Source organism: Argentina silus, assembly GCF_951799395.1.
Source record: "Argentina silus genome assembly, chromosome: 6".
Classification (NCBI taxonomy): domain Eukaryota; kingdom Metazoa; phylum Chordata; class Actinopteri; order Argentiniformes; family Argentinidae; genus Argentina; species Argentina silus.
Window position 1 is genome coordinate 7,255,436 of NC_139660.1, and position 26,977 is coordinate 7,282,412.

Below are 26,977 nucleotides of genomic sequence, written 5' to 3' on the forward strand. Positions count from 1 at the left end.
GAGACAGAGAGATAGTGTGTGTGTGTGTGTGTGTGTGTGTGTGTGTGTGTGTGTGTGCGTGCGTGCGCGCGCGTGCATGCGTGTGTGTGTGTGTGTGTGTGTGTGTGATGACTCCTAGTGTAGCTAGTTGGGCCACATCACCCACATAGCTAGAACCCATCCTATCCACCGCAGCCACTGGAGAGAGTATGGGCAGGAGAGAGTGTAGGAGGAGAGAGAGTGTGTGTGTGTGTGTGTGTGTGTGTGATGACTCCTAGTCAGCCACTGGAGAGAGTATGGGCAGGAGAGAGTGTAGGAGGAGAGAGAGTGTGTGTGTGTGTGTGTGTGATGACTCCTAGTCAGCCACTGGAGAGAGTATGGGCAGGAGAGAGTGTAGGAGGAGAGAGAGTGTGTGTGTGTGTGTGTGTGTGTGATGACTCCTAGTCAGCCACTGGAGAGAGTATGGGCAGGAGAGAGTGTAGGAGGAGAGAGAGTGTGTGTGTAGCAGGGTAGGATGACTCTACGCCTGGCTGGCTTCCTACCACTGGAATGTGACACTCACTATTTCCACTTCACACCTCAGCCGGCTGCCTAGTGAACAGCAAAAGACTGTACTGCATGTTGTTGTTGTGTGTTCCCTGTAACTGTGTTGCACTGTTTGTGTGTGTGTGTGTGTGTGTGTGTGTGTGTGTGTGTGTGTGTGTGTGTGTGTGTGTGTTTCCTTTGCATGATTTTGTGTCATGTTTCCTGAAGTTTTGTGTGTGTGGCCTCACTGGACTGCAAGTGTCTTCCTTTGTATCTGTACATGGCTTCTTCAATCCGTCTGTGTCGTGTGATTCCTTAAGCATGTGGGCATGTGTGTGCGGTAGGTAGATGAGTAAGCGGGAGGCAGTTCAGAGGTCACACCAGCAGCCACAGCCCAAGGAGCAAGAGAGCAGAGCAGATGTAACAGCGGTTGAGCCCTAGACAGCTATGAGACCTCAAGACTTGCATTAGCTCATCCTTAGACGAGAAGAGTAGGGTGAAATTCTGCGTTTAAATCAGGATTTTTTTTGGGGGGGGGGGGGTGGGGGGATGAGGTTGTTGAATGCAGCATTAGACTGGAGTTAGATCACGTAGGCTACATCATATAGGCTCATGTAGGCTACTGACACAGTAGTAGGCTAACAGTTATTAGTAAAGCACATTACGGTATCAACAGTAATCGGCCAGAGGCCAGTGAATTCTTCTTAAAGAAATGCCGCGTCTCCTCTTCTCTAGGTGAGTTGATACTGCTTATGATGCCAGTGTTGTGGTTGTTTCAATCACTACGATACATGCAGCTGGGCTATCTGAACGCAGTCATATCCCCCCACTGGCATTTGTGCTCCTTTAGATGTTAATGGAGAGAGTCACACATGAGTTATCTATTAGGCATCAAAGACGGCTAGGGTTATCTGGGGCTAGAGACACAATGGGTTTTTTGATACAGCAGAGAGCTATGTGCCAATGTAATTTATGCCACCGTGTGTGTGTGTGTGTGTGTGTGTCACTCACTCCTCATCTCCTTTGAGGAAAGTGAAGCCTCTTTCCACACACCTGCGAGGGTTGCAGGTGTTTCTCTTAACTCTTACCGACATTCAATATGATGTTCTTCCTCCTTCTGAGTGAGAGAGTGTGTGCTATATATTGGTGGTGGATGTGTAATATTCTCCCTTTGGGACCTAGTGGGGGAAAAACGCAATCCATTATCATGTATTCATTACTTTGTCATACAGAGACAAATCAATCAATCACATGTATTTATATTGCACTTTTTGGAAAGACAGTTGTCTCAAAGTGGTTTACCATATAAACAATACAAAAAATAAAACAATAAGTACAATACAAACAATATGAACTGTAACCGTAGACCATAGACCACCAAAAAACAGGCCAAGGAAAAACTCCCCAGAGGGGAGATAACGTAAGGTACAGTGGCAAGGAAAGGAATGAAATAAAAGAGTGATAAAGTTGTAAAAGGTGGAGAGAGAGTAGAGGTAGTGTTAGATGTCACTAGGTGCTGAGACCTCAAGAGAGGCCAGATTACATTTGGCTCCCTGCTATTAGATGTCCCAGATCCTTCAGACCATGGAGAAACTGTGTGTGTGTGTGTGTGTGTGTGTGTGTGTGTGTGTGTGTGTGTGCGTGCGTGCCTGCGTGCATGTGTGCATGTGTGTGTAAAGCAGAATGAAGGTATTGTTCTGTCCTCTCCCCCCTCCTGTGTAGGATATTCAGTCCTCTCCGCTCTGGTGTGTTCTTCCATACTCAGACTGATCCAAAAGAGGATCATTTTTTTTATCCAACGCCACTTGGACTGCACCGCAGATGATAGTCTTTTTACAGGTCTGCACAGCCACTTCTAGTTTTTCCCCCCCGAGGTACCTCTGGTAGATATGAAATAATCAGATGGTTGAAGCTATAAGATTTATGATAATACCTGCACCTGGTGTTGTGGAAGGCTAGACAGAGTTTCCTCTGACAGACATCTGATCCAGTTCAATCTATTAGAAGAGTCCCAGGGCCAGGGGTTTGGTTTCAGACTGGACAGTAGCCCAACTAAGGAGGGAGGTTAAAGGTCGAAGGGCAGAGGTCAGTGCATGGTGGAGTGAGGCTGAGTTATGTGGTGAGGCGCAGCTCCGCACAGGGTGGCTCACAAGCCCACCCCAAACCTCAGGTCTACCCCTCTGTGCTGTAGCTCTGTTCCTGCCCCCCCTCCCCCTCCCCTCCCTAGCACCACCCCCCCCCCCCCCCCCCCCAAGCCATGGCTCTCGATCTCACTCGTATGTGCTTTTCCATAACAGTGAGCCTTAGCAGACAGTACCTATAGTACAGTAGAACACGAAAACAGCCAAGTGACCTCCGAACTTAAGACACAACATTAAGTCCTCATATGAAACAAAAGGCCCTTTAAGAGTTGGCCAGGGTCAGGAGCAGCCCTACTCCCACACCTGGCTGGCTATGGAGAGAGAGACAGGGTGTTTCACACAGTGAGACGGAGGGCTCCATCAACCTGCCTTTCATCTCACCTCCAGTCAGTCTCACTGGCACACAGATGGTGTTGCTTTAGCGTTGAACCCATGCTCTGTCACCGGGCTGATAGATCACTGCCACAGTGCAAACAGTGAGGAATTCTTTGTTTATCATAGCTGTTGGAATTGAGGCCTCAGATCCAGGGCTACTGTACTTTTTCACAAGGTAGTCTGGAGTCAGTCCAATGTTTAGGAGCCTAATGTTTTGCGCTCTCTTTTTCTCTCTCTCTCTCTCCCTCACTCTCCCTCCCTACCTCTCCCAAGCTCAAGAATGTAGCCATGCATACAAACCCAGGATATTAAAAAGCTATATTCCCTTGAACGTCAAAAAGCAGTGGAATAATAGTGTCTGAGTGGTAGAGGAAGTTTTAGAAGAAGTCATTTGTTATACCTGATGTTTTAACAAAGAACTTATAGAAACTCAGATGGTAAAGTGCACCTCTGAAAGTCAATACATTAAGTAAAGTGATACTCTGTGCATTTATCATATGTGAACTGGGCAGAGCACCAAGAGTCTGTCTGTTTCAGTGTAACCTGTATGGCACATACTGTAGGGTACTGCATGCATTCCAATAGTAATGGGCCTTTTTAGAGCCATCTGGATCAGACAATAGAGTGTAGCGTCCTCTGTAAAACGCCAGCTTTTGCCATCGAGGGTTGGACCTCTTGTCTGTAGAGTCTGACTGAGAGGAGGGAGCTTGCAGGGTTTGAGTCCTGCCTGGGCTACCCCTAAAACATACACTGCATTGTCAGACCGGAAGAGCACATCAATGCAATTTAATGGATATTAATGGAGTTGAATCACCTTTGCCTCCCTCGTTTTATTGTGCCAGTGAGTGCGTGTGTGTGTGTGTGTGTGTGTGTGTGTGTGTGTGTGTGTGTGTGTGTGTGTGTGTGTGTGTGTGTGTGTGTCCAGGGAGAGTCAAGCATGTAATTACTCTGTCATAGACATGACCATTACCACAGTCCTGCCCTGGTGAGCTCTGGCGTGCTGATATGAACAACTGTTGTTCAGTTGGATGTCATGTGGAGCTGCTGACACATACAGTCGAGGCAGTAAAATGTCCACTTTGTTGACGTACGTGTTTACAGGATGAGGGGGACCACAAATAACAGCGCGCAATGCGACCGAGTTCTCTGTTACACCGCACTGTGTCACTAACAACATGCAACTTACGGGAAGAAGGGGAAAACCTCAACATGGATTTTCAGATAAATTATATGACTGTGACTGTATGATTTGGGGGGTCAACGTATTCACAGAGATGCTAGATTCATGTGCATGAACATGCACACACGCACACACACACGCACACACACACGCACGCACACACGCACGCACGCACGCACGCACGCACACACGCACGCACGCACGCACGCACGCACGCACACACATCATCTGTTACTTATTACTTAGTGAGAGTTAGTTACTCTTGTTTAATTAAGATCTCGTGTGAAGTGGAGTATGAGGGTTTCTGCTTCGCCAGAGTGAAAGTAAAATACACACAGTTGACCACAGTTCCCTTTCTTCTCCTCAATTTCTCTCAACCACACACACACACACACACACACACACACACACACACACACACACACACACACACACACACACAGGGGTTGTTTTATCACTCCATCTGGTAGTAGTATGATTTACATCTCTCCTTTTTCTTTCAACCTCTCCTGTCATCCAGGGGGGTTATACCATAGACTTATTAGGGTTCTACAGAGGGGAGGAGGGGAGGAGGGGAGGAGGGGAGGAGGGGAGCATGCAGCAAGTGGTTACGGGCTATTGAACTGTATGCCTGAGAACAGTTATGACAACGAGAGTTCCCTGTGTTGTCGTCCAACAGTACAGAGATCAGACGTGATTACCGTGTCTTATCTCCTGTCTGGTGATTGGTGGGAGCCAGCCAGTAAGCGATGCTGTAAGTGAGCTAGCTAACTGCCTGCCTTTGCAGTTGACATGTAATTGGGGCTATTATACATGATGGCAGTTGGTACAGTTGTGTTTGAAACCCCCCACCATCATCTACTGTAACCAGGGCCATTTCTAAATGGATTCTTCCTGTCAACATAAAAGTGTACACACACACAGATATAAACTGTATGCACGCACGCACACACTCTAGGGCTAGGGTTATGGCAAGAGTTATGGGTTATGAGCTAGGGTTAAGGCTAGGGTTAGGCCTATAGTTAGACACTAAACCCTCAGGCAGACAGAAGCCATCACAGGCCATCAGCCTAGTCATTCCCTGATTCTGATGATGACAGTTAAGATTACTAAGTACTAAGTACTAAGACTGGCTCACTTCTCTGACTCTATCACTTCAATCCAAAACCACTCCCTAACGATTTCACGCAACATTTTTGTTGTCAGATGTCATAAAGCCAGTGTGCTGGCGCGTGGCTAGACTACGGTTCTCTTTTTCCTAAAACATCTACACATGTGAAGGGGCAGAGGGAGAGAGAGAAGTCTGAGGGAGGCAGTGCTGAGTGCCACCAAGAGATGATATCTGGGATGAGTGTCGTCAGGACTTCCTATGTATACAGAGACCAGAGAAATATTCCCATGGGAAGGGAAATTCTGAGACGTTTCCCATGAATGACACTGAAAATTGTTTTAACTGGATTAACAGAGAATATATCACTGAGAAAAACGGACATGACAGGAAACAGATACGCACGCATGCACGGACACATACACCACACACACACACACACACACACACACACACACACACACACACACACACACTGGTCAGTGTTGTTTTAGTACTGTTACAGTAACATTTAGAGCCAGCTGTGTATATATGGGGTAAGGTAGGAGGTCTCCTGTGCTGCCTCTCTTCATGCTGTACAAACACAGAGTTTCAGACACAGACACAGGTCGTAAGGAGGCCACAGCAACCTAGCCTCCTGTTCCCGAATGTCCTTGATACACAACAACAGGGTTCACTCCTCCCTGTGACCCTGTCAATCAAGCCTCTATTCAGAGTGAGGGAGAGGAGGATGTTTGAGTCCTTATCACCACCTTGCATCTCTCCACTACAGTGGAGGCAGATGATCCGCCCAAGGCTTAGACCCCCAACCCTTACGCAGTTTCCAATGTACTCCTGGTCAAACTGGAGTCCTATATACACAGCCTTCAATCTGCCCTCAGAGCCAGAGAGAGAGAGAGAGAAAGACAGGCAGAGGCTGAGAGAAAAAACAAGAAAGACAAAAAGCAAAAAGAGAGCATGAGAGAGAGAGAGAGAGAGAGAGAGAGAGAGAGAGAGAGAGAGAGAGAGAGAGAGAGAGAGGAGAGAGAGAGAGAGAGAGAGAGAGAGAGAGAGAGAGAGAGAGAGAGAGAGAGAGAGACCACATTTAGCCTCCAGGCTGTAGGTTTAACTTTGGATTGTTTACTCCTACACACTCCTCTCATCTCTCTTCTAATTACGTCTAAACTCTCAAGTGTTGCACTTTTCAACGCTTGTCTCTTCACATTGCTTGTTAGAGCCTCTTAATTAGGGATTTGGTATTTTCTCTTCTCTTTTCTCTTTGTGTCGTAACTCCTCAGATGGCTGTCCTGCTCTCAGGCGCTGATCTAATCTTTCGGGGTGGTATTACCTTTTAGCATTCCTGGAGAGATCTGTGACACTGTGCACCCCAAAATCCTGACCCCCACGGACACAATGGACGTTCTTCTGACTAGTTCCCTTTGAGATGATTAAGAGCTCACTAACGAAGAGACGTGTGTGTGTGTGTGTGTGTGTGTGTGTGTGTGTGTGTGTGTGTGTGTGTGTGTGTGTGTGTGTGTGTGTGTGTTTATGTGTGTGTGTTTATGTGTGTGTGTGTGTGTGTGTGTGTGTGTGTGTGTGTTTATGTGTGTGTGTGTGTGTGTGTGTGTGTGTGTGTGTGTGTGTGTGTGTGTGTGTGTGTGTGTGTGTAAAAGAAAGGGAGAAGTGTGTGTTGGAGTGTTAGGGGATGAGCTTGTGTTTGGGTAAATGTAACTCAAAGGGAGTGTTTAGGGCTCATTAGAATGGCTTATCTCACACACACCCTTCCAGCTCTGGGGTTTTGGCTTTAATTGGTGTTTTTCAGATTTAGGGGATTGTAGGCTACCTCCCTTCTCTTTGGTAGGCCATCTTTACATGACATCATCAAGCCTTGTCTAGTCAACCCTGCACTTTTATAATTTATCTCTTTGTAACTCATGAATTATCCTCCTCTCCGTTTTGTCAGTAGTTTTTTTCTCTATGATGTTTTAGTCAGGAATGATATCCATATATGGAAAAGAGACAGATTTCTGTGGAAAATAGCTTTTTATTTTCAAACAGATCACCTGTTAAATGACACAGGATTTTAGGATGGTGGAATAGAAATATAATTTCCACTTGAATCTGAGAGAATATGGTGCTACTGTTAGGAAAGTAATCATTTGTCTCTCATCAGTCCTATTAGTCACTGAGGACCCTCTCTCGTCAGCAGGGTATTTTAGAACTACCTGTGGTCATGTGATGACGTACTCCCGTTACCGTGGTTTCGGCAGTCAGCAGACACATTCATGTTTACTATGGTCTGTTCTCACCACGGCGTCCTAGCCCCACTCCCACACAGACGACGTAAAGCTGGTCTGGGCCAACACACACACACACACACACACACACACACACACACACACACACACACACACACACACACACACACACACACACACAAACACACACACACACACACACACACATACACACACACAGACCTTCACTTATAAAGTAAATACAGTAAAGGAAGATGATTGTTATGGAAATGTTTGTTTGGCTGTGTAGACATTTAATGACTTGCATGATTGAATTAGTGCTACAATAAATTGCCAGTCTGTGGACAGGTTGATGACAGGGTTTGGACATTTGTTTGTGTTTTTAAACCTCCTTCTCTCTCTTTCTTCCTGCAGAGTGATGACGTACTGGGCTGGTGTGAAAACCACAGGAGGTGTTCACAGGTAAGCAGTGTGTGTGTGTGTGTGTGTGTGTGTGTGTGTGTGTGTGTGTGTGTGTGTATGTGTGTACAAGGACAGTGTCTTGGCTTCAGCTCACCTCACCTTCACTCTCCACACTGACACATTGCATTATGTCTCACTCCAAATTCAATTTCACTCCATTAAAAGCAGGTGACCAGAGGTCATTGGCTCTATCCTAACCACATGTTCAGTATGAATACTAACCCTGACTGGAAGGCTGCTGTACTGTACAATAGCACAGAGAAGAGCCATTCAACCCCACACACGCACACGCACACACACACACAGACACACACACACACACACACACACACACACACACACACACACACACACACACACACACACATACACACACACACACACACAGACACACACATACACACACACACACACACACACACACACACACACACACACACACACACACACACAGACACAGGTCAAGGATAGTGCCAGGCTCTCACATGTGTGTTGATTTCATATAACATTCTTTGACAATACCCATTACCACTCTATTGATTAAATTCACCACCTTGGCTCTTTGATATCCAATGCACCAATAACTTCACTAATAGCTTCTCATGGTGTGGCTGATCATATGTCGCCGAGCTATCAGGAGAAGTGGTCTGTGTGTGTGTGAGCTATCAGGAGAAGTGGTCTGTGTGTGTGTTGTTATGGAAAATACATTCATAGAACTATTTTCAGGTTATACACTTTCATATGACTGATACAACTTGTGTAACTACTGTGATGACATTTTCTCTTGCCACACCTCTAAAGTTCTATAGCCATTGTTCTGAGAAGCACTGTATGATTTACCATATGAACAGCGGTGATCTCTGAGGGAGTGGTAGGAGAGAGCAATAATGGGGGGACAGGCGCATCCTGTCGATAGGTGTGAAATGTTGAACGGCGATTAATCAGTAAGAAAGCCTCCCCATTGTTCATTCTCTCCCGCCCTTTCTCACGTAAGCACAAGGCCATCAGCCGATAGCCTTGTAGGCGCCTGGCAATATGTTCAAACTGTATAAAAGACAAACCTGATCATTGTCTCTTTAGACTTGTGCTGAACGGACCCCCGGTTCTACGCTGGGCTGCTGTTACGCTCTTGTCTCTTGTTTGCAAGCAATAAATACCGGACTCAGATATTGTGGCTACTCAGGACTTGTTTCTTGATTCTTACCTCCGAAGAGCTAAAGTACAGAGTGGTAAATCCTAGACTTCCACCACAGTGTGTGAGCGCAGCCTGTTTGGCCAATCAAGGCCCTAGTCAGTTGGTCTCAGACAACCTCTCACAGCTCGGGTCGATCGATGCAGGGTCCTATATCTCCTCCGCGGTCTTATGACACCTTTATGTTCCGTGTGAGAATGAGCAGGTTGGCGTGGCGTAATTGGTTGCTTTAGAGGGTAATAAAGGTGGAAGGTCAGGTGAAGAAAAGCGTAGAAACGCGGAGCGAGCCGAGCCCGCCGCAAGCTAGAAGCTGTTTCAGCCGTCAAAGTGCTGTTTCAGACACATCAAACAGGTCTGACTCTCAGCATGTAGACTGGGGTTAACTGAATGGACACGCACGCACGCACACACACACAAACATGCACGCACGTACGCACGCACGCACGCACGCACGCACACACCCACACACCCACACCCACATACACACATACATACATACATATATCAAACAGGTCTGACTTGCAGAGAGCAGACGGGGGTTAACTGACTGAATGGATGGAGTGGTTGAAACAGATGAATAATTCGCCTTTTCCTCACTTTATTATTTCAGCCTTTTTCACTTTTTTTCACTGAAGCTTGATATCCATCAGAACGGCACACGCCAGGCAGTTAGCTCCGTTGTCCAAGCACATCGTATGGATATGCCCTCAGAGACGCACGCAGAGGCACACACACACACGCCAGGACACACACACACATACACGCACATATGCACACACATGCTCACACACGCTAAATGCGTGCACACACACACACACACAGACATACACACACCACATAGAGACACTCATGCAAGGCAAATAGGTTGACAGCCTAGACTCCAAGCAGACCGTGCCCAGGACCAGCCAGTCGCGTGGGATGCAGAGAGGCAGCGATCAGAACCAAATAATATGCAACACTAATTGCAGTCTAACAAGCCAGTAAAAAGTGGTTAACTCGTTAAGACTAATGGTCTGAACCAGATGGCTTTTGCCATGGCCGGCACCATCCCACGCCAGGCACCCACCCCCACCAATCCTGGCTGTGTGTGTGTGTGTGTGTGTGTGTGTGTGTGTGTGTGTGTGTGTGTGTGTGTGTGTGTGTGTGTGTGTGTGTGTGTGTGCGTGCGTGTGTGCGGGTGGGTATGTGCATGCCTATCTGTATGTGTGTGTGTGTGTGTGTGTGTGTGTGTGTGTGTGTGTGTGTGTGTGTATGTGTGTGTGCGTGTTTATGTGTGTGTGTGTGTGTGTGTGTGTGTGTGTGTGTGTGTGTGTGTGTGTGTGTGCGTGTGTGTGTGTGTGTGTGTGTGTGTGTGTGTGTCCTGGGGGAGAGAGGTTAAAGGGTCCTGCCTGGCGTAGGTAGGTAGAGCTCTCCCTCCCTGTGAAGGGCCGTATTTCTCACACCAAGCATCTGAGCTTCTCCTAATTGCTTTCAGATGGAGGTTAGCCTCCCACACTCCCTCCAATAATAGGTAAAGTAAATGTTGTGCTTCTTGTAAAAATAATGACAGCCATTTCACATCCTCCTTCTCCCCGGCCGGACTCGAACCAGCTTCTCTTAAAGCGGGGGCAGAAATTAGCCGCTGTTTATTCGCTTAGACGTGGCTGCCAGGAAACCCCGTGTTTTTTTTCCAACGTGTATCCCCCCCCCCCATCCCCTCGCTGTGCGTACTAATTTATTGTTCGATTTTTTAAAAGGTGTTTCCATTCCATTCCTTCCTTTATTTTTAGCACACAACAGACAGTGTACATGCATCTCTAGAGACTGGTGGTGCATAGTTTTGGACCGGTACCCAGTTAGCCGCTCTAATGTGAAAGCATATGTTTCTCCTGAGTCCTTGGAGGAGTGGCAGCAGTCGGTCCGTAGCCATAATCACCAGAGGGCGGGACGGAGGCTCCTTAGCCCTGACCTCAGCTGGTCTGACCCCATCCGTCAATAGGTTGACCCACTGTGTCAGACCAGACCGAAGGGGGAACTGAAAGTTGATGTCCGATGTTCCCTTCAGTGCGCCCTTACCTGCGGTGGAAAGTGAGGGGCGCGCGCGCACACACACACACACACACACACACACACACACACACACACACACACACACACACATACACACACACATGCTGCAGTCATGTCCTGGACCCAGATTAACCTCAGGTGACCCCTCTGCCCGGGGTTGTCTGAGGGCAGTTGCATGGAGGCTTTAACCCCCCAAAGCCTTCACCCCACCACCCCCCATTTCACCTGACCCTGACTGGGTCTGTCAGCACCTCCTCCTCCCCCTCTCCTCTGTCCTCCTCCCTCCCTCTCCCCCCGGCAGGTGAGGTTTAGGGCTTTGGGTTTGTGGGTTCACCCTCTGGCTGGTCATTGAGCTGAATCATCAGGGGTAGCAGGGCAGGGTCACTCCCTGTGTGTTCAGCCAACTAAGCTCTCTCATGCATGCTTTTCTTTCTCTCTCTCTCTCCTTCTTTCTCTCTCTCGCTCCCTCTTTTTGTCTTCCCATCTATCTATCTATCTTGTTTATTTGAAGATGAATTATTATGTATGTTTCAACCTGGAGAGAGACAGATGACTGTGCCATAAGAGAATGTTCAGTGTTGTTATACAGCCTATGTATGTGTGTGTGTGTGTGTGTGTGTGTGTGTGTGTGTGTGTGTGTGTGTGTGTGTGTGTGTGTGTGTGTGTGTGTGTGTGTGTGTGTGTGTGTTGCTTTGTGTGTCTGTGTGCAAATGGAAAGTGAGGAGCATTCACCCTCATTAGCTGTTTTATAGGCAACTGTGTCCCAGTGTTTGTGCCCAAGTGTATTACCCAGACACCCCTTTGAGAGGAGACAATACTATTCGGTCCCTGCCAAAGGAAACCATTACTGTTTTTATTGAATTTGATTGTATTCCCAGGCAGTTGTTTCACTGTTAAAACTGAAAAATGTATCACCATCCAAAACGTGTGTCCAAAAATAGTTTCTACCTACCTCTGACCAAATGGGTCAAAGGTTGGTTGGAGTAAGTTGAAATAAAGTGCATCATGTTGCCTAGACGACATCCAGTATGGTGTAGGAGCTCATATTCCAGTCCCAAAGTGAATCATGCTTAGTTGCCTCTTACATATTTTCATCATGGCCAGTTACCTTTAACTGCTTGTAAAATTGTTTATGGTGATGGATTCATTCAAACCATATGAAACTGCCCAGGCTGGCCTATCGCTCAGCCAGTCAGTGCCTCTTGGCCCCTCTTTGATGGCTTACACAGAGCCCCTGGCTGGTGAACCCCGAGTGTCTGAATGTTCAGCTGTAAGTGTTACAGCTAGATTTGTTACTGTGTGGTTGTGTGCCCAGTTGGTCCAGGTTGATTAAAGGGATGGTTCAGCCTATTTTCATGTTTAGGTGAAGTGAGTACCCTGAGTTGTCCTCATAGGCCAGTAGTGAAAGCTTCTCCGGTTCTCCATTCTCCACTTTACTACCGCAGCACAGGCTAACAGTTAGAAGCGCCCTCTCCAATAGATGTCAACAGCACTTAAGTTAGCATTGTTGAAATTACATACCAAAATCTCAGAAACGAAAGAGTTTAGTAGCAGCTATACTAGATGAACCTGTACTGACAACCTGTGTTGTAATCGCAAACAAAGTAGTTATGCAATAATATGCAATGTTCCGTTGTCACATATACTTCCTGGATTCCATTTAGGATACTGGCTACTTTTGTGTTCACAGCTAGTAATCGTTTGGTCAAGTGCCTGTCCGCTGAGGGGAGAGAAACCAAAACAAAGAGGCTGTGTGTGAATCTGCGAAGACAAAACAGTTCCAGTTCTGAGCAAATCGATTATAGAGACTGCCGTTGTTTTATTTTCAATAGTGTGCACATCAAAAAATCCTTTCAAGCATGACTTGCCACTAAACTCTGTTTGAAGTTTCTCTAAAGAGATTTTGGCATGTCATTTCAACAAGGCTAACTTAAGCACATATCCCAGGCCATCTGTGGTGAAGATCCAGCTGTATACTCCAAATGGCTTAGAATATGGACTCAACTTTATTTTCAATATGTTTATTTGTTATAGTTATGGAAAAGTCTTACAGAAGTAGATTTTGGGGGTAAACTACTGTACCCCTTTAAGCCCAAGAGTTGAGCTTGAGAAAGAAGAAAGGAGAGAAGACTTGATACAGTGTCATGGTTACCAATGTAGCCCCGGATCAGTTTGATTCCAGTTGTCTCATACAGAAAGAGAGATAGATAGATAGAGAGAGAGAGAGAGAGACAGACAGAGACAGACAGAGAGAGAGAGATCACAGGGGCTACTATGAAGGTATGTACATCTCCCAGAGACCCAGCCTTACTCTGGCTACTTATGGAATCCATACGCCATGGATGCTGCTGCTTCACATATGGTTTGTTTCATGCAAAGCTCGGCCCCATGAAAACACCCATGACAGTTCACTAAATCAGACCCCTCTCTCCCTTCCTCTGGGTCGTCCACCTGGGGGTGGGGGTGGGGGGGGGGGGGGGGTCTTGGAATAAAAACCTTTAAGGCAAAGACAAAAGGCCTTGCAGCCGGCGCCTTCTCTTTAGACTTTTCCCTCCCTTTCCCCCCCTCTCTCTCCCTCCCTCTCCTCTCTCTCTCTCTCTCTCTCTCTCCCTCCCTCTCCCCCTCTCTCTCTCCCTCCCTCTCCTCTCTCTCTCTCTCTCTCTCTCTCTCTCCCTCCCTCTCCTCTCTCTCTCTCTCTCTCTCTCTCTCTCTCTCTCTCTGTCTCTCCCTCTCTCTATATATATATATATATATTTCATTTATAAGCTCACAAAAACAATATAATAGACAGATGCTATAATTTTGGCCATATTGAGAGAGCCAAGTGTGTTACCTATTAAAGCTTGGAGTAAATGTGCAGTAAATCCTCAGTATGTCCTCAGTCCACTGTACACACACACACACACACACACACACACACACACACACACACACACACACACACACACACACACACCCACACTCTGCTGCTGGCCATGCTGAAACAACCCTGCTTCTGTGGAGCTAATGTCCTGCAGGTGTTTGTGGGCGCGAGGCGACATATGATTCATCAGAGCTGGAACAGCGGAGGTGTCCGTCTTTTTAACTTTCCTCAGTACACCTCTTTACCTACTAAACACTCCATCCCCCCTTCCCCCTGTATCTTAGTTAGCAAGTTGTTCTACAGTATGCGTATAGCCTTCCTAGTCTCACATTCACACCTCTACCAACACCACTCCATTTCTCCTTCCATCCACCCCCATCCCTCCTACTTTTGTTAGCAAGTGTGCTGTACGTGGTTTTCAAAAGGTCTGCAAAAAGTGCTTTACAGGAGGGATTTTTTGCATTTGTTCCGCTGCATTTCACTAAAGCCCTGCAAAGCACTTCGTGAGCAGCCGTGTGTGTGTGTGTGTGTGTGTGTGTGTGTGTGTGTGAGTGTGTGTGTGTGTGTGTGTGTGTGTGTGTGTGTGTGTGTGTGTGTGTGTGTGGTGTGTGTGCGTGCGTGCGTGCATGCGTGCACCTCAAGGTGCTGACGCCACTAGCCTTTATCCAAGGAGACATACAAGGACATTGGCCTCTCTGTACAATGAAATACTTTGTACTCACAGAGTTGGGAAGGTGTGAAAATGACAATGTTTGGAGCTTGCTACTGTTGTAGGCAGTATTAACTAGGCTGTATTTCAGTGACATTCAAAACCTTAGACACAGACAGAAAACCTTTGTAATAGATACACATGTTGAATTGATAGATAAACCAATATATTAGTTGATGTAGTGTAAGATGAAGCATACTAAAGTCGTCCTATAATGGGTGAAGGGTGTGGTGGTTTAAAAAACAAACAAACGCAGAATATTGAGTCGCCGGTTCGAAGCCAAACAGTAGTTGTGTGTCGTTGCGTGCAGCGGCACAGCCTAACTGTGGTTTTCCTGTGAAATGACTCTGCCTCGTCCATCCACGTGGCGTTCTAGGTGGCTGTGAGGAAGAGATCATGTCACTCATTCTAAAACCCTCAAATATGCAGCAAGGTCTTTCCATTCATTCTAATTCTCTTTTTTTTTCCTATTCACTGAAATAATGTTTTAGAATTGGCCCCTTCTGTCTACAATCTAATAAACCTACCATGGACAGTGTATTCATTATGTTGCTTAATACGAGCTTCCCATTAAACAACGAACAGGCCAGAAAACCCTATTGTTATTTCCTGATTGGAATTTCTGTGACCTTGTTTGCTCTCATTGTGAACTGTTCTTTTGCAGGCTTATACATCCTGGAAATATAATCAGAGTTTTCAGGTTCTCTGGCACAGAGGTCAGCCTGAATAGGAGCCAAGGTGCCTCGACGCTCCAGTGAATATCCCAATTAATGAACACACAGACAGAGCAAATCCAAGAGAAACAGTTTTACTGTACTCTGGAGATCCGTTGCACTTAGTTCTGCAACTTCCCAGTAGTCACTAGACTAGACTTGACTACTGGCCTTGCTGGAAAGGACAGAAACCTCACTCTCTGAGGTGAGCAACAGCGGAAGACTGATGAGTGACAGCTGAGCTGACAAGAGTGTCACTGTGTGGTAGCCTCTCACAGGGGGCCAGAGGGCTGGCTACAGGGGACTGGTCTATACTGCCAGACCAGGTCAGAGAGCCTTTTGGGGCTCCACAGTAGGAGCCGTGTCTTGCTGTGTATCAGCTGTAGTGTCCCAGGGAGAAGCCTGGATGGCTTGGCTAGCCGACTGCAGGGAACCAGGGGACTGGCCTGGGGCTTACTGGCCTACTGACTGGCCTGGCAGTGTCTTTGTGACCAGGTCAGAGGGCCTTTTGGAGCTCCACAGGAGGAGCCACGTCTTGCTGTGTATCTACTTTAGCGTCCCTTGGAAATGGTCCGCTGGATGACTGGCTGACTGGCTGGATGGCCTCCGGCAGCAGGAATGAGGATGTCTCCTCTCCGTTACACAAACAGAGAGAGAGAGAGAGAGAGAGAGAGAGAGAGAGAGAGAGAGGGAGAGAGAGAGAGAGAGAGGGAGAGAGAGAGAGAGAGAGAGAGAGAGAGAGAGAGAGAGAGAGAGAGAGAGAGAGTAGATAAATAAGCCCAGCTGAGCTGACAGAACAAGCCTCTCTGGGTTCACCTTCAGGTCACCTCTCTCTTCTCTCTGATTACAGTAACAGGCTGGATAGGGTGGGAGTTAACAAGAAATCAGACCATGTTTGATGGAGGTAATTAGTGTTGGAGCTCTCATTACAGACGGTGGCCATGTAACATTTGTAATGTATAATGTAAGTAGCCATGTATCCAATCATTCGTTGTTGGATTATATGAAAAAAAACTTTATGTCTGACATATGGTTTCATTGTTTATGTAACCTTGTTGAGACCAGGCTTTGGGGGGGGCGGGGGTCTAAAAAAAAAGAAAAATAATTCAGTTTTTCCTTCAGGTTTTCTTCCATTTTGTTTCAGCTAGCATAGGCAACAACTCTGCTAATTGTCCTACTCGGTCGGAAAAGACAACACACATAACAACAAGCAACCATTCTACGGGCATGCGGGGGGAGGGTTCTTGGAATGTAATAACCAATGAACTTGCAAGCACATTCTCCCATCGCTCCGTCCAGTTCAAACCAAGCCAAATCGGCTGATTTGAAATTCTCCAGGCCTCCAAAGGAGGCATGACAACAATGTGATTAAGAGGTATGGCTACACAAGGCTATGGTTGATGTGATTACACAGTATATACGCATTGGTTTCAATGTGACAAACAGGCCAAGTACTAGTATCTGTTGTGCTTCATGCAGGATCACTGAATGGTTGTGATCCCATTACGCCTTGATGAGGATAGCAGACATGGACCCCCCACAGTCTCAGGTAGATCCCCTCCCCCTGACATCATCACGGCCATGAAAGAGATCCAGCGGATCCGATTGATTAGGGGCGCTTGATAACTGAGACGAAAGTCGCAGGACGAGAGAGAGAAAAACACGGGCGGATGTTTTGGTCCGTTGTTGGTCTTGTAGAGACACCATATACTGTCAGCCTACTGCCCAGTGAGTCAGTGACCACCATAAAACTGGAAGACCAGTGAGTTTAACATAGTTAACACAATGCAATGTTATATATTTTTCACCATAAAACTGAAGAGGATAAAGAACAGATTTCAGTTCAAGTTGAGGCGGTCTGGTCTGAAAACAGCACAAATCAATGCTATCCTTTTTCCATGGTGAAAAAGATTTGTTCGTTTACACGGCCTAGTATCAGTGCTTTTGAAGTCAGATACTTGGGGAGACGTGGTGGGAATTGTAGTGGAAATGAGTGAAATGGATGGAAAGCCGGAAGGGACGTTGTTGCGAATAGGCAAAAACTGTGGACAACCATGCTGGAGATCTGGGGTATAAGTCACCCTCGATACAAGTTAATTGTCTAAGTCTAACCAACCCCTTACCCTTTCCCTAACCATACTCTACCTCAGCCAAAAGCAGCACAGCTCATGTTATGGATTGGATTTATATTAACGTGTCCTCTCTCTGCCCTTGGAGGAAGGCGGTAAATCACACTCTAATCTGTCCCCTTCTCAATCAGATGTAATAAAGGCCATGCTAACCTGTTGGCCTGGCTGTCCCAGACAGGACCAGTAAAAACCCACGTGTGGGACATGAAGTGAAGACATATGGCCGACTCTCTCTCTGTCAGATACTTTTTCTCAGACCCTCTGTCTGTCTCTCTGTCCAGCTGGAGATAACCTGTTTTACTATAAAAACCACTGGCTTTCATCTTTTACATCTTTTTTCCATTTTGTTTTAACTGGAGCTCACCCCATCCCCTCCATACCTCCATCTCTTCATCCATCTGTCAACAGAAACCCCATCTCTCCATCCATCGTTCCTTACTTTTCCCTCTCCTCTCCTCTTCTTTGTTGAGAGTTGACCCCATTGTGCCAGGTTATAGGCTATGAAACAGCAGGGGGAGGAAACTGAGGAGGAGGTGGAGGGAGGGGCAGGGCTGAGGAGGAAGGGAGAGGGGGATGAAGGTGGAAGGAGGGAGGGTTTCCTCCCTTCACGCTTGCCACTCCTCAGATATCTAAATTGGAGGCTCTCTGAGGCTTTCTGATCTGTCATTTATCATGGTCAGCACCTACCTCTACTGTCTATGGGGGTAGTTGATCATGGTCAGCCCCTACCCCTACTGTCTATGGGGGTAGTTTATCATGGTCAGCCCCTACCCCTACTGTCTATGGGGGTAGTTTATCATGGTCAGCCCCTACCCCTACTGTCTATGGGGGTAGTTTATCATGGTCAGCCCCTACCCCTACTGTCTATGGGGGTAGTTGATCATGGTCAGCCCCTACCCCTACTGTCTATGGGGGTAGTTTATCATGGCTAGCCCCTACTGTCCGGCTGTGGGGTGTTAAATAGTAACATATCTTTGAACTTTCACTTAGCCGTCCAGCCAGTGTGTGTGTGTGTGTGTGTGTGTGTGTGTGTGTGTGTGTGTGTGTGTGTGTGTGTGTGTGTGTGTGTGTGTGTGTGTGCGTGTGTGTGTGTGTGTGTGTGTGTGTTGTGTGTGTGTGTGCGCCACACCTTTCCTGCTCAAAAACGCCCCCGGCCACATCATAACCAGTGCAGCAGCCCTAGAGGGTAATCTCCTGCTTTGGGTTTCCTCTCCTGAGACGTCTTGGGTTTCTTCCAGGCCCCCATACGCCTGAATGAGAAACGCACCTGGTTGGCTGTATAGTGTTGAAGTGAGGGCATCCCATTGTATCCCTTACTGTAATTTATAGGTTGGCACGTTGCTGAGATTCCAGCGTCTCCGCTGAGCATTTGGAGCGGCGGGTAGCAGGGGTGAGCAAGGCGGGGCTGGGCCAGGGGTCGGTGGCGGGAGCGGATCAAAGTGTGGCCCGGGTGGATTCTCAGATGTGAGTTTGGAGCGCATGGTGACGAGGCCTCTGGGAGTGACGAGGCCTCTGGGAGTTCCTTCAGCGAGCATGGCTGTATTTCCAAGCCATCAGTCACACAGGAGACCTCAGGCTCTGGTTACAACAAAACTCCCAAGCCTGTGTGTGTGTGTGTGTGTGTGTGTGTGTGTGTGTGTGTGTGTGTGTGTGTGTGTGTGTGTGTGTGTGTGTGTGTGTGTGTGTGTGTGTGTGTGTGTGTGTGTGTCGCGTGCATGCGTGTGTAGACTGTTTTGAGTGTGTGTGTGTGTGTACATTTTGAGCGTGTGTGAGTTTGGTACAGCATGGGCCCCATGGGGATTAAGTATCTGTCACGGTCACATTGCCTTATCATGATCCAGACGTTTCATCCAGCCAAGGACCAGGAGAATAGGGCCCTACAGCGGGCCAGGAGTGGGCCAGACCCATAGAGGAATGCCTGGAAGACAAGAAGGAAAACAGGAAGACAGAAAGTTATTACAAGTAGCCTGAGTTAATCATTCTATTAGGCCTACTGGACTGGCTCCACAACACCACTTAAAGCTTAGAACAGAGAGCTGAGAGGATCCCTGTTAGTCCCGATGGAAAACTCTTCTCATAGGCTGTCCTAGAGTCTATTGTGAAATCGGATTCATTTAGTGGGCGACTGAGTCAAATAAATAGTCTAGACCTGTAAACGTGGAGAGGGAAAGTCTTCCTTCCAAACAATAAAGTGACCAATTTTGACCAGGCTGAGAAGCCATAGAGTGAGAGAGGTGAGACCACAGATTTTATACGCTGTCTGTTTTTTATTCTGCATCAACCGGATTTCACCAATCCACGTGGTGTTTTTCAGTCCTGTGGGTTGCTGTGTGTGTGTGTGTGTGTGTGTGTGTGTGTGTGTGTGTGTCTGTGTGTGTGTGTGTGTGTGTGTGTCTGTATGTGTGTGTTTGTGTGTGTGTGTGTGTGTGTGTGTGTGTGTGTGTACGTGTGTGAGAGAGAGAGAGAGAGAGAGAGAGAGTGTTTGCACACATGTGTATGTGTGTGACCTCCCTGAGTGGTTCAACCCCAGTCCTGAGGTTTATGGCCCATATTTACAACCTTTCAGAAGTTGAAGTGACTTTCATAGCTATTGCCCATCAGCTTGGCAGGTTTGAAGTCACACTTTACTGGAAGAATAAAAAGAATCTAATTATGAACAAATGTGAAAGACCGATGACTGATGGAATGTAGGAGGAGGTACTTTAGTTAATTATTTTTTTACGGAAGTGTTTGTTGTGGTTAGTATCTAATGCTGTGGCTAGTATCTAATGGGGGAAAAATTAATAATAAATCCCGGATTCTGAAGCTTTCTCTTTCTCTATTTCATTCTCTCACCCACTCTCTCTCTGTCTCCCTCCCCCTCTCCCCTTTCTCTTGACAGTAGATGTAGTTTGACAGCACCAGAAGTAGCAGGCTGTATTAAACAGTGGAGTGTCTATGGTGAGTTCCTCAGGGACAGGCTGATGGAGGCCAGGACAGGAAACAGGCCTCAGGGCCAGGTAGCCCACAGTGATAGGACATATTTGATGGATAAGGGTTGAGCACACACTCACTGATACATTCTCTCTTTCACACACACACACACACACACACACACACACGCATGCACGCATGCACACACACACACACACACACACACACACACACACACACACACACACACAACACACACTGTTTGACTAAGTCAACATGCTCCTCTCACAATGAGGTGAAAAATGATTCATCGGTGTTCTTCCTAGCCAGCTTTTCTTCAGCCTTCAACACTCGCCTGCATAGTTACAACTCCTTGTTTTATGTCAAGAAACAGAAGGAGAAGTGGCAGCACTCCAACTTCTGTTTGATAAAAGGCAAGAAGAACATAAAGACGTGTCACCTTTGACTCTTTTCTCATGGCCGTGTAGAGTAGCTGCAGTGTTCTGGCAGAGCAAAAAGTCTTCTTCAGAGCAATCATTTATACACCTGCCCGTCTTATCCTATGGAATAATTGACTCCTCTACTGGCCTGACTGTAACGTGACTCTGTGTTCTGAGCCCGGTAATACAGAGTGTGCCGTAAATGGATTCAGAGACAGGGCCTCTGCTGGCGGAGTGTTATTAGATCAGATAAGATAAGATAAGACGAGACCCGAGGTGACCTCTGGCCCGGCGATGCTTTCTGCACACACCAGCCGTAACTGGCAGCAGATGACAGGTTTAGAGGGTGCCATCCACATTTGTGAGTTTTCAAGGGAAGGAAGGAAGCAACCTGTGTTTGCTGCTGGGTGGTCTCTCCCTCCCACCCACTCTCTCTCTCTCTCTCTCTCTCTCTCTCTCTCTCTCTCTCTCTCTCTCCCTCCCACTCTCTCTCTCTCTCTCTCTCTCTCTCTCTCTCTCTCTCTCTCTCTCTCTCTCTCTTCTATCTGTTTTTGTAGCGTGAGGTGGAGGAGCGTGGATAACTTAGAGCACAGGTCTTTAACACGCCGTCCCAGTCACGCCTCAACCATCACACACAAACTGAGGCTATGAGAAATGACTTTAGGAAATGTTCCATAGAAAGAGACACACAGGCACGAACAGTCTATGCACAAGCACACACACTCTCTCACACTCTCTCTCTCTCTCTCTCTCTCTCTCACACACACACACACACACAGTCCGCATTATCCCATCCCTTTATGCACTGAGGTTTCACTAAGCCAGTTGAACAGCCACATGTCAAGGTTGCCCAACCAAATAGCCATGTGTTTACCACTGAGAAACCAGCCATCCAGAACCCAACCAGACTAACCCACAGACAGGCATACACACACAGACACACAGACACACACACACACACACACACACACACACACACACACACACACACACACACACACACACACACACATACACACACATACATACACACACAATCACACTGAGACAGACAGTGTTTCTCCTGCTTCCTGATGTGAATGTTTACATGTGCTGCTCAAATGCTTTCCTATATGTCTGCCTTGTGGATGTGGTGTGTCCCTACCGCTGTACACCATGCCCACGGCTATTTACCGACATGCACATACAGACACACACACACACACACACACACACACACACACACACACACACACACACACACACACACACACACAACATGCCTGACTTGTGGATGTGGTGTGTGGCATGTACACCATGCTCACAACTGTTTACCGACTCGCTTTCTTTCCTGTTCCAGTGTCTGTTTCCGCTTTTGTGCTGATGTGTGTTACAGGCCTTTCTCTAAGTATGTTTGTTTATGTGTTTGTTTGCAGTGCCTACAGCCGTGCAAGGAATTGTGGGAAACCAGAAGAGCCCTGTCTCAGAAATCGTGCGAGGTAAGCTATGAAACGTCCAACCAATTTAGATTTTGAACTTTGGTGAACTATCCCTTTAAGGTTGATCTGTCTAGAGACTGATTGGGGCAGACAGCTCCCCTCTGATGGATTCTCTGAGATACTGATGCTCCATATCTGTTAATATTTACCTGAGAGGAGCGCTTTCATCTTATAGGAGATGTTCACATACCAGCCAAGAAAGGTTATACAGTCAACCACCCCACCTAGATTACGCTTCTGTGTAGTATTTTCAGAGGCCTCTAAGAGGGTAGAGGGTTAAAAGGTTGCGGGTGGCCTCCAAATTATTATTTTTTCCAAGCATAGCTCTCCGCTGCTTCAGTTTTGATAGCCTATTATGTCTGGGGAGTTATACAAGAAAAGAGGATGATTGAGGTCTATTAGCTAAGCCTGGTGTTTATACTTTACTTAAACACACACACACACACACACACACACACACACACACACACACACACACACACACACACACACACACACACACACACACACACACACACACACACACACACACACTGGGGAATGGAGTACAGCTCCTTTGGTGATGACAAGGGCAAACCGCTCCAGTTCTCTTCAGAGAGTCAGTAGACCTACCTGCAGGGAGCTCAGAGGCTTTATTGAAATAACTTTTCGGGCGGTACGGTTTGTGATTCCTTTGTGTGTGTTTTGGGCGACTTGCTGTGTGTATGTATAGTGTCTGTGGTGTGTGGTATAAAGTTATATCACAAGCATGTATTGGTTGCAAATTACAGGCCCCTAGTATTGGCTTCAAGGAGCCAAGTCCTTTCTTTTTTCTCCCCAACACACTGATTCACTCAACAGAAGTAATATGCGCCCTGCATCAACCCAGAGACGTGTAGAGTTAAGTAATTCTTGGGAGATGTTTTGTAAATGAACAGTTTCCAGTGGACTCTAGCCAGCCTTCTCTCTCCACTGCCAGATGTGTACTAAGACTGAAGGCTCTGTCTTCTCCCATACACTGACAACTGCAAGGGTGCGGGAAGCGTGTGTGTGTGTGTGTGTGTGTGTGTGTGTGTGTGTGTGTGTGTGTGTGTGTGTGTGTGTGTGTGTGTGTGTGAGAGAGAGAGAGATTCCTAACCCTTGCCAGTGTTCCATCCTACACCGGTGGTATGTGTTTGTGTGTATACAGCCTTGATCATAGTCTTGCCATCACAGTGAGAGCGTTGTGAGCAAAGGTTAGGGTTAGGGTTAGACAGAAATGAGACAGAACCAGTAACACCACACCAGGAGTCTGTCTGGGTCTGTCTCTCTCAGAAATAGGCTCAGCATGGCTCACCCAGGGAGTTGGCTGGATGGGCGACTTGAACCGCTCACTCCTGCTCTTTCTTTCCTGGTTCTCTCCCTCTGTCTCTCTCTCGCACTACCTTCCTTTCTTTCTTTCTTTCTTTCTTTCTTTCTTTCTTTCTGCCTCTCTCTCTACCTCTCTCTTTTTCTGGCCTTCCCTCTCTATGTTTGTCTCCAAGAAGCACCATGAGTGTGTGACCAGCTGGGAGTTCCTGGTGTCTCTGAGGACAGGGAAGCAGGGGGACTGCCCCGCTTCCCAGCGAGCCACGGGATTCGCGGCCGCCTGCGTGGAGAGCTGCTCTGCGGACAAACACTGCTCCGCCTCCAAAAAGTGCTGCTCCAATGGCTGTGGACACACCTGCCAGCCTCCATCCAATCTTTACAAGGGTATGTCCCCCTTCCAGCTTCTCAACGGGAATGCCTATCATCTTGTGGTCCGACAAAATGAAATGAAAGAGGAATTTGTGCACCTGGCCTGGAACCGTCCCATACCCACCAACCCCCTAGACACTTCTCAAAGCTTGGTCTTACATAATAATATAGAGATGTTTACAGTGTAATTGTAGATGTATTTCAAAATGTTGTGTGGTTCTGCTCCTCTCCTCCCCCCAGGCGTGCCTCTGAAGCCCCGGAAAGACATGGCCTTCCTAGAGGACCCTCAGGGTCAGCTGGAGGTCACCTGGATGTCAAAGTTCAACGTGACCATCGAGCCCGTTCTCTACATCCTGCAGAGGAGGTGGAATCACGGGATCCACCCCAGCGAGGACGACGCCTCGCCCTGGCACACCGTCGTCATGGTAACGACCACTCTATCAACACCCCGGTGCATGTCATGTCAAGCACCTGTACAGAATGCTGCCTGTGATTGGTCAACAAATAATTTAGCCATGGTTTATAAGAGGTTTAGAAGAGGTTAAGAAGCAAATCCTCAAATGCAGCGTAATTACCAATAGGCTTTTCTCCCTGACATTAGTCAGTCTTCAAACCCAGTAGGTGGGCCTATTCCTTTTGTTATATTCCACAACAGCACAAGGATGGGTTTTGAGTCACATCAGCATTCTGTAATTGCCTGAATACCCTAATCCGTCTGCCACGCTCCCAGTATAAACTGTCTCTCACCACCCATGCCAGTCTGACACTCTGTTCTGCCAGTCTAAACTGGCCTGTCTACGTCTGTGTGTGTGTGTGTGTGTGTGTGTGTGTGTGTGTGTGTGTGTGTGTGTGTGTGTGTGTGTGTGTGTGTGTGTGTAGGCTGAGGTTAGATAAATAACCAGAGCTTTAGTAGAGGCCACAGCCAGTCATGGTTGTTGCTCTGGTGTAGCCCTGCAGGACTTAAGGGGGTCATTAAGAGCTTAAATGGCTGTGTGGAGGCTGTCTGTGAACTGTGATGAGTATTTAAGGAGGCCTGGAAAAGAATAAGAACAGACAGAACTGCTCTGGACACACACACACACACACACACACACACACACACACACACACACACACACACACATACATTCCCTCTCTCTGCTGTCTATGTCGCTCTGTCTCTATCTCTCTCTCTCTCTCTCTCTCTCTCTCTCTCTGCCTGTCTACTCTCTCTTTTTGTGTCTTTGTCCGTCTCTGTCTATCTGTCTGTGTCTGTCAGTCTGTCTGTGTGTCTGTCTGTCTGTCTGTCTGTCTGTGTCTCTCTCTCTCTCTCTCTCTCTCTCTCTCTCTCTCTCTCTCTCTCTTTGTCTGTTGGTCTGTCAGTCTGTCTCTCTCTCTCTCTCTCTCTCTCTCTTTGTCGGTCTGTCGGTCGGTCGTTCTGTCTGTCTGTCAGTCACTCTCTCTCTCTCTCTCTCTCTCTCTCTCTCGTTGCTGTCACACCACTGATTCTGAGTGGTATACCCATGGGATTGGAAGACTTCTCATCATTTTTTTTCACAACCAGTCAGATCTGGAAACCATCTCTTCCCCCTATGCAGAATCACAGCAGTTTCACAGCAGTTTCAGACATCAGAACCAATTACCTCAGCAAGGGTGTCCTTTGGTCTCCACAGGGAGGTTCCTACCAGTCCAATTGTGTGTGGTCAAGAATTCAGTCTAGGTTTTAATGTTCTCTCTTTTTGACATTTGAACAAATTATTTGTAGCCATGGATACCAGTAGGTTGTTTATAATATCACCATAACAATTTGAATAGTTGTTTGGTTATTATATGTCGATGGAGGTTGGGGCTATACTGTTAGTTAGTGTTATGTGAGTGCTTGGCTGGAGCTGCAGTGATTGTGTCTTATCCGTGACCTTTAACCCCTGTAGACGATGGAGGACCGTGCAGTGCTGAAGGACATCCGCCCACACAAGTGGTACCAGTTCAGGGTGAGCGCCATCAACAGCCAGGGCACCCGCGGCTTCACCACCCCCAGTAAACACTTCTTCTCTACCAGAGGTAAGACCAGAAAGAGGAGGAGGAGGATGATGATGATGATGATGATGATGATGATGATGATGATGATGATGACAATGATGAATTTGATTTATATATGCCAGAAGCATAGATACCTTATACTCTATCTATCTCTATGCGCAGAAGAGTGTTATAAGTGATCCAACAGCCCCCTCATCTCAACACACACACACACACACACACACACACACACACACACACACACACACACACACACACACACACATCTGTTGGCCTGCGCTCCCTGTCAGATTGTTGTGGACATGTTGTGAAGCATTTTGGGGGAGATACAGTATTTAGTCTGAAATAAACGTTTTCCACAGCTGCAGTAAACAACTGTATCAGCACAGGGGGAGACCATTTTAAATCTCATTCTTGGCTGTTTGGCCTCCTGTCCTCAATCATCAAATACAATATGAGATGTGTCATCTCAGGTCAGGAGGAGCCAGGAACTGTACGTTCCTCTGTTTCTTATTATTTCTCCACCTTTCTTTCTCTCCCTTTCTCTCTCTCTGAGTCTCTCTCTCTCTCTCTCTCTCTGTCTCTCTCTCTCTCTCTCTCTCTCTCTCTCTCTCTCTCTCTCCCTCTCCATCCCTCTCTCTCTCTTTGATTTGTTTATTTAGAGATGAATCCAGCGAGTCTGTGCTATGTGTTCTCTGAGCACGTGTAGGTCACAACTCTCTCTCTTTCTCTCTGCTGGACAACAGGGGGATTTGGGATCAGTTACAGGC

General features: G+C 47.2%; 1 protein-coding gene across 1 annotated transcript in view; it reads left to right on the top strand.

Moving 5' to 3' along the window:
- The window catches only part of anos1b (anosmin 1b), a gene marked incomplete at its 5' end in the record, with an annotated part of 43,412 nt that overhangs the window by 1,227 nt on the left and 15,208 nt on the right, over positions 1 to 26,977 (top strand). The window contains 5 exons of the mRNA XM_083671120.1: positions 7,960 to 8,007; positions 22,431 to 22,493; positions 23,996 to 24,203; positions 24,429 to 24,613; positions 26,099 to 26,228. Coding sequence (XP_083527246.1) covers positions 7,960 to 8,007; positions 22,431 to 22,493; positions 23,996 to 24,203; positions 24,429 to 24,613; positions 26,099 to 26,228 — 634 coding nt within the window. The remainder of the gene's footprint in view (positions 1 to 7,959; positions 8,008 to 22,430; positions 22,494 to 23,995; positions 24,204 to 24,428; positions 24,614 to 26,098; positions 26,229 to 26,977) is intronic.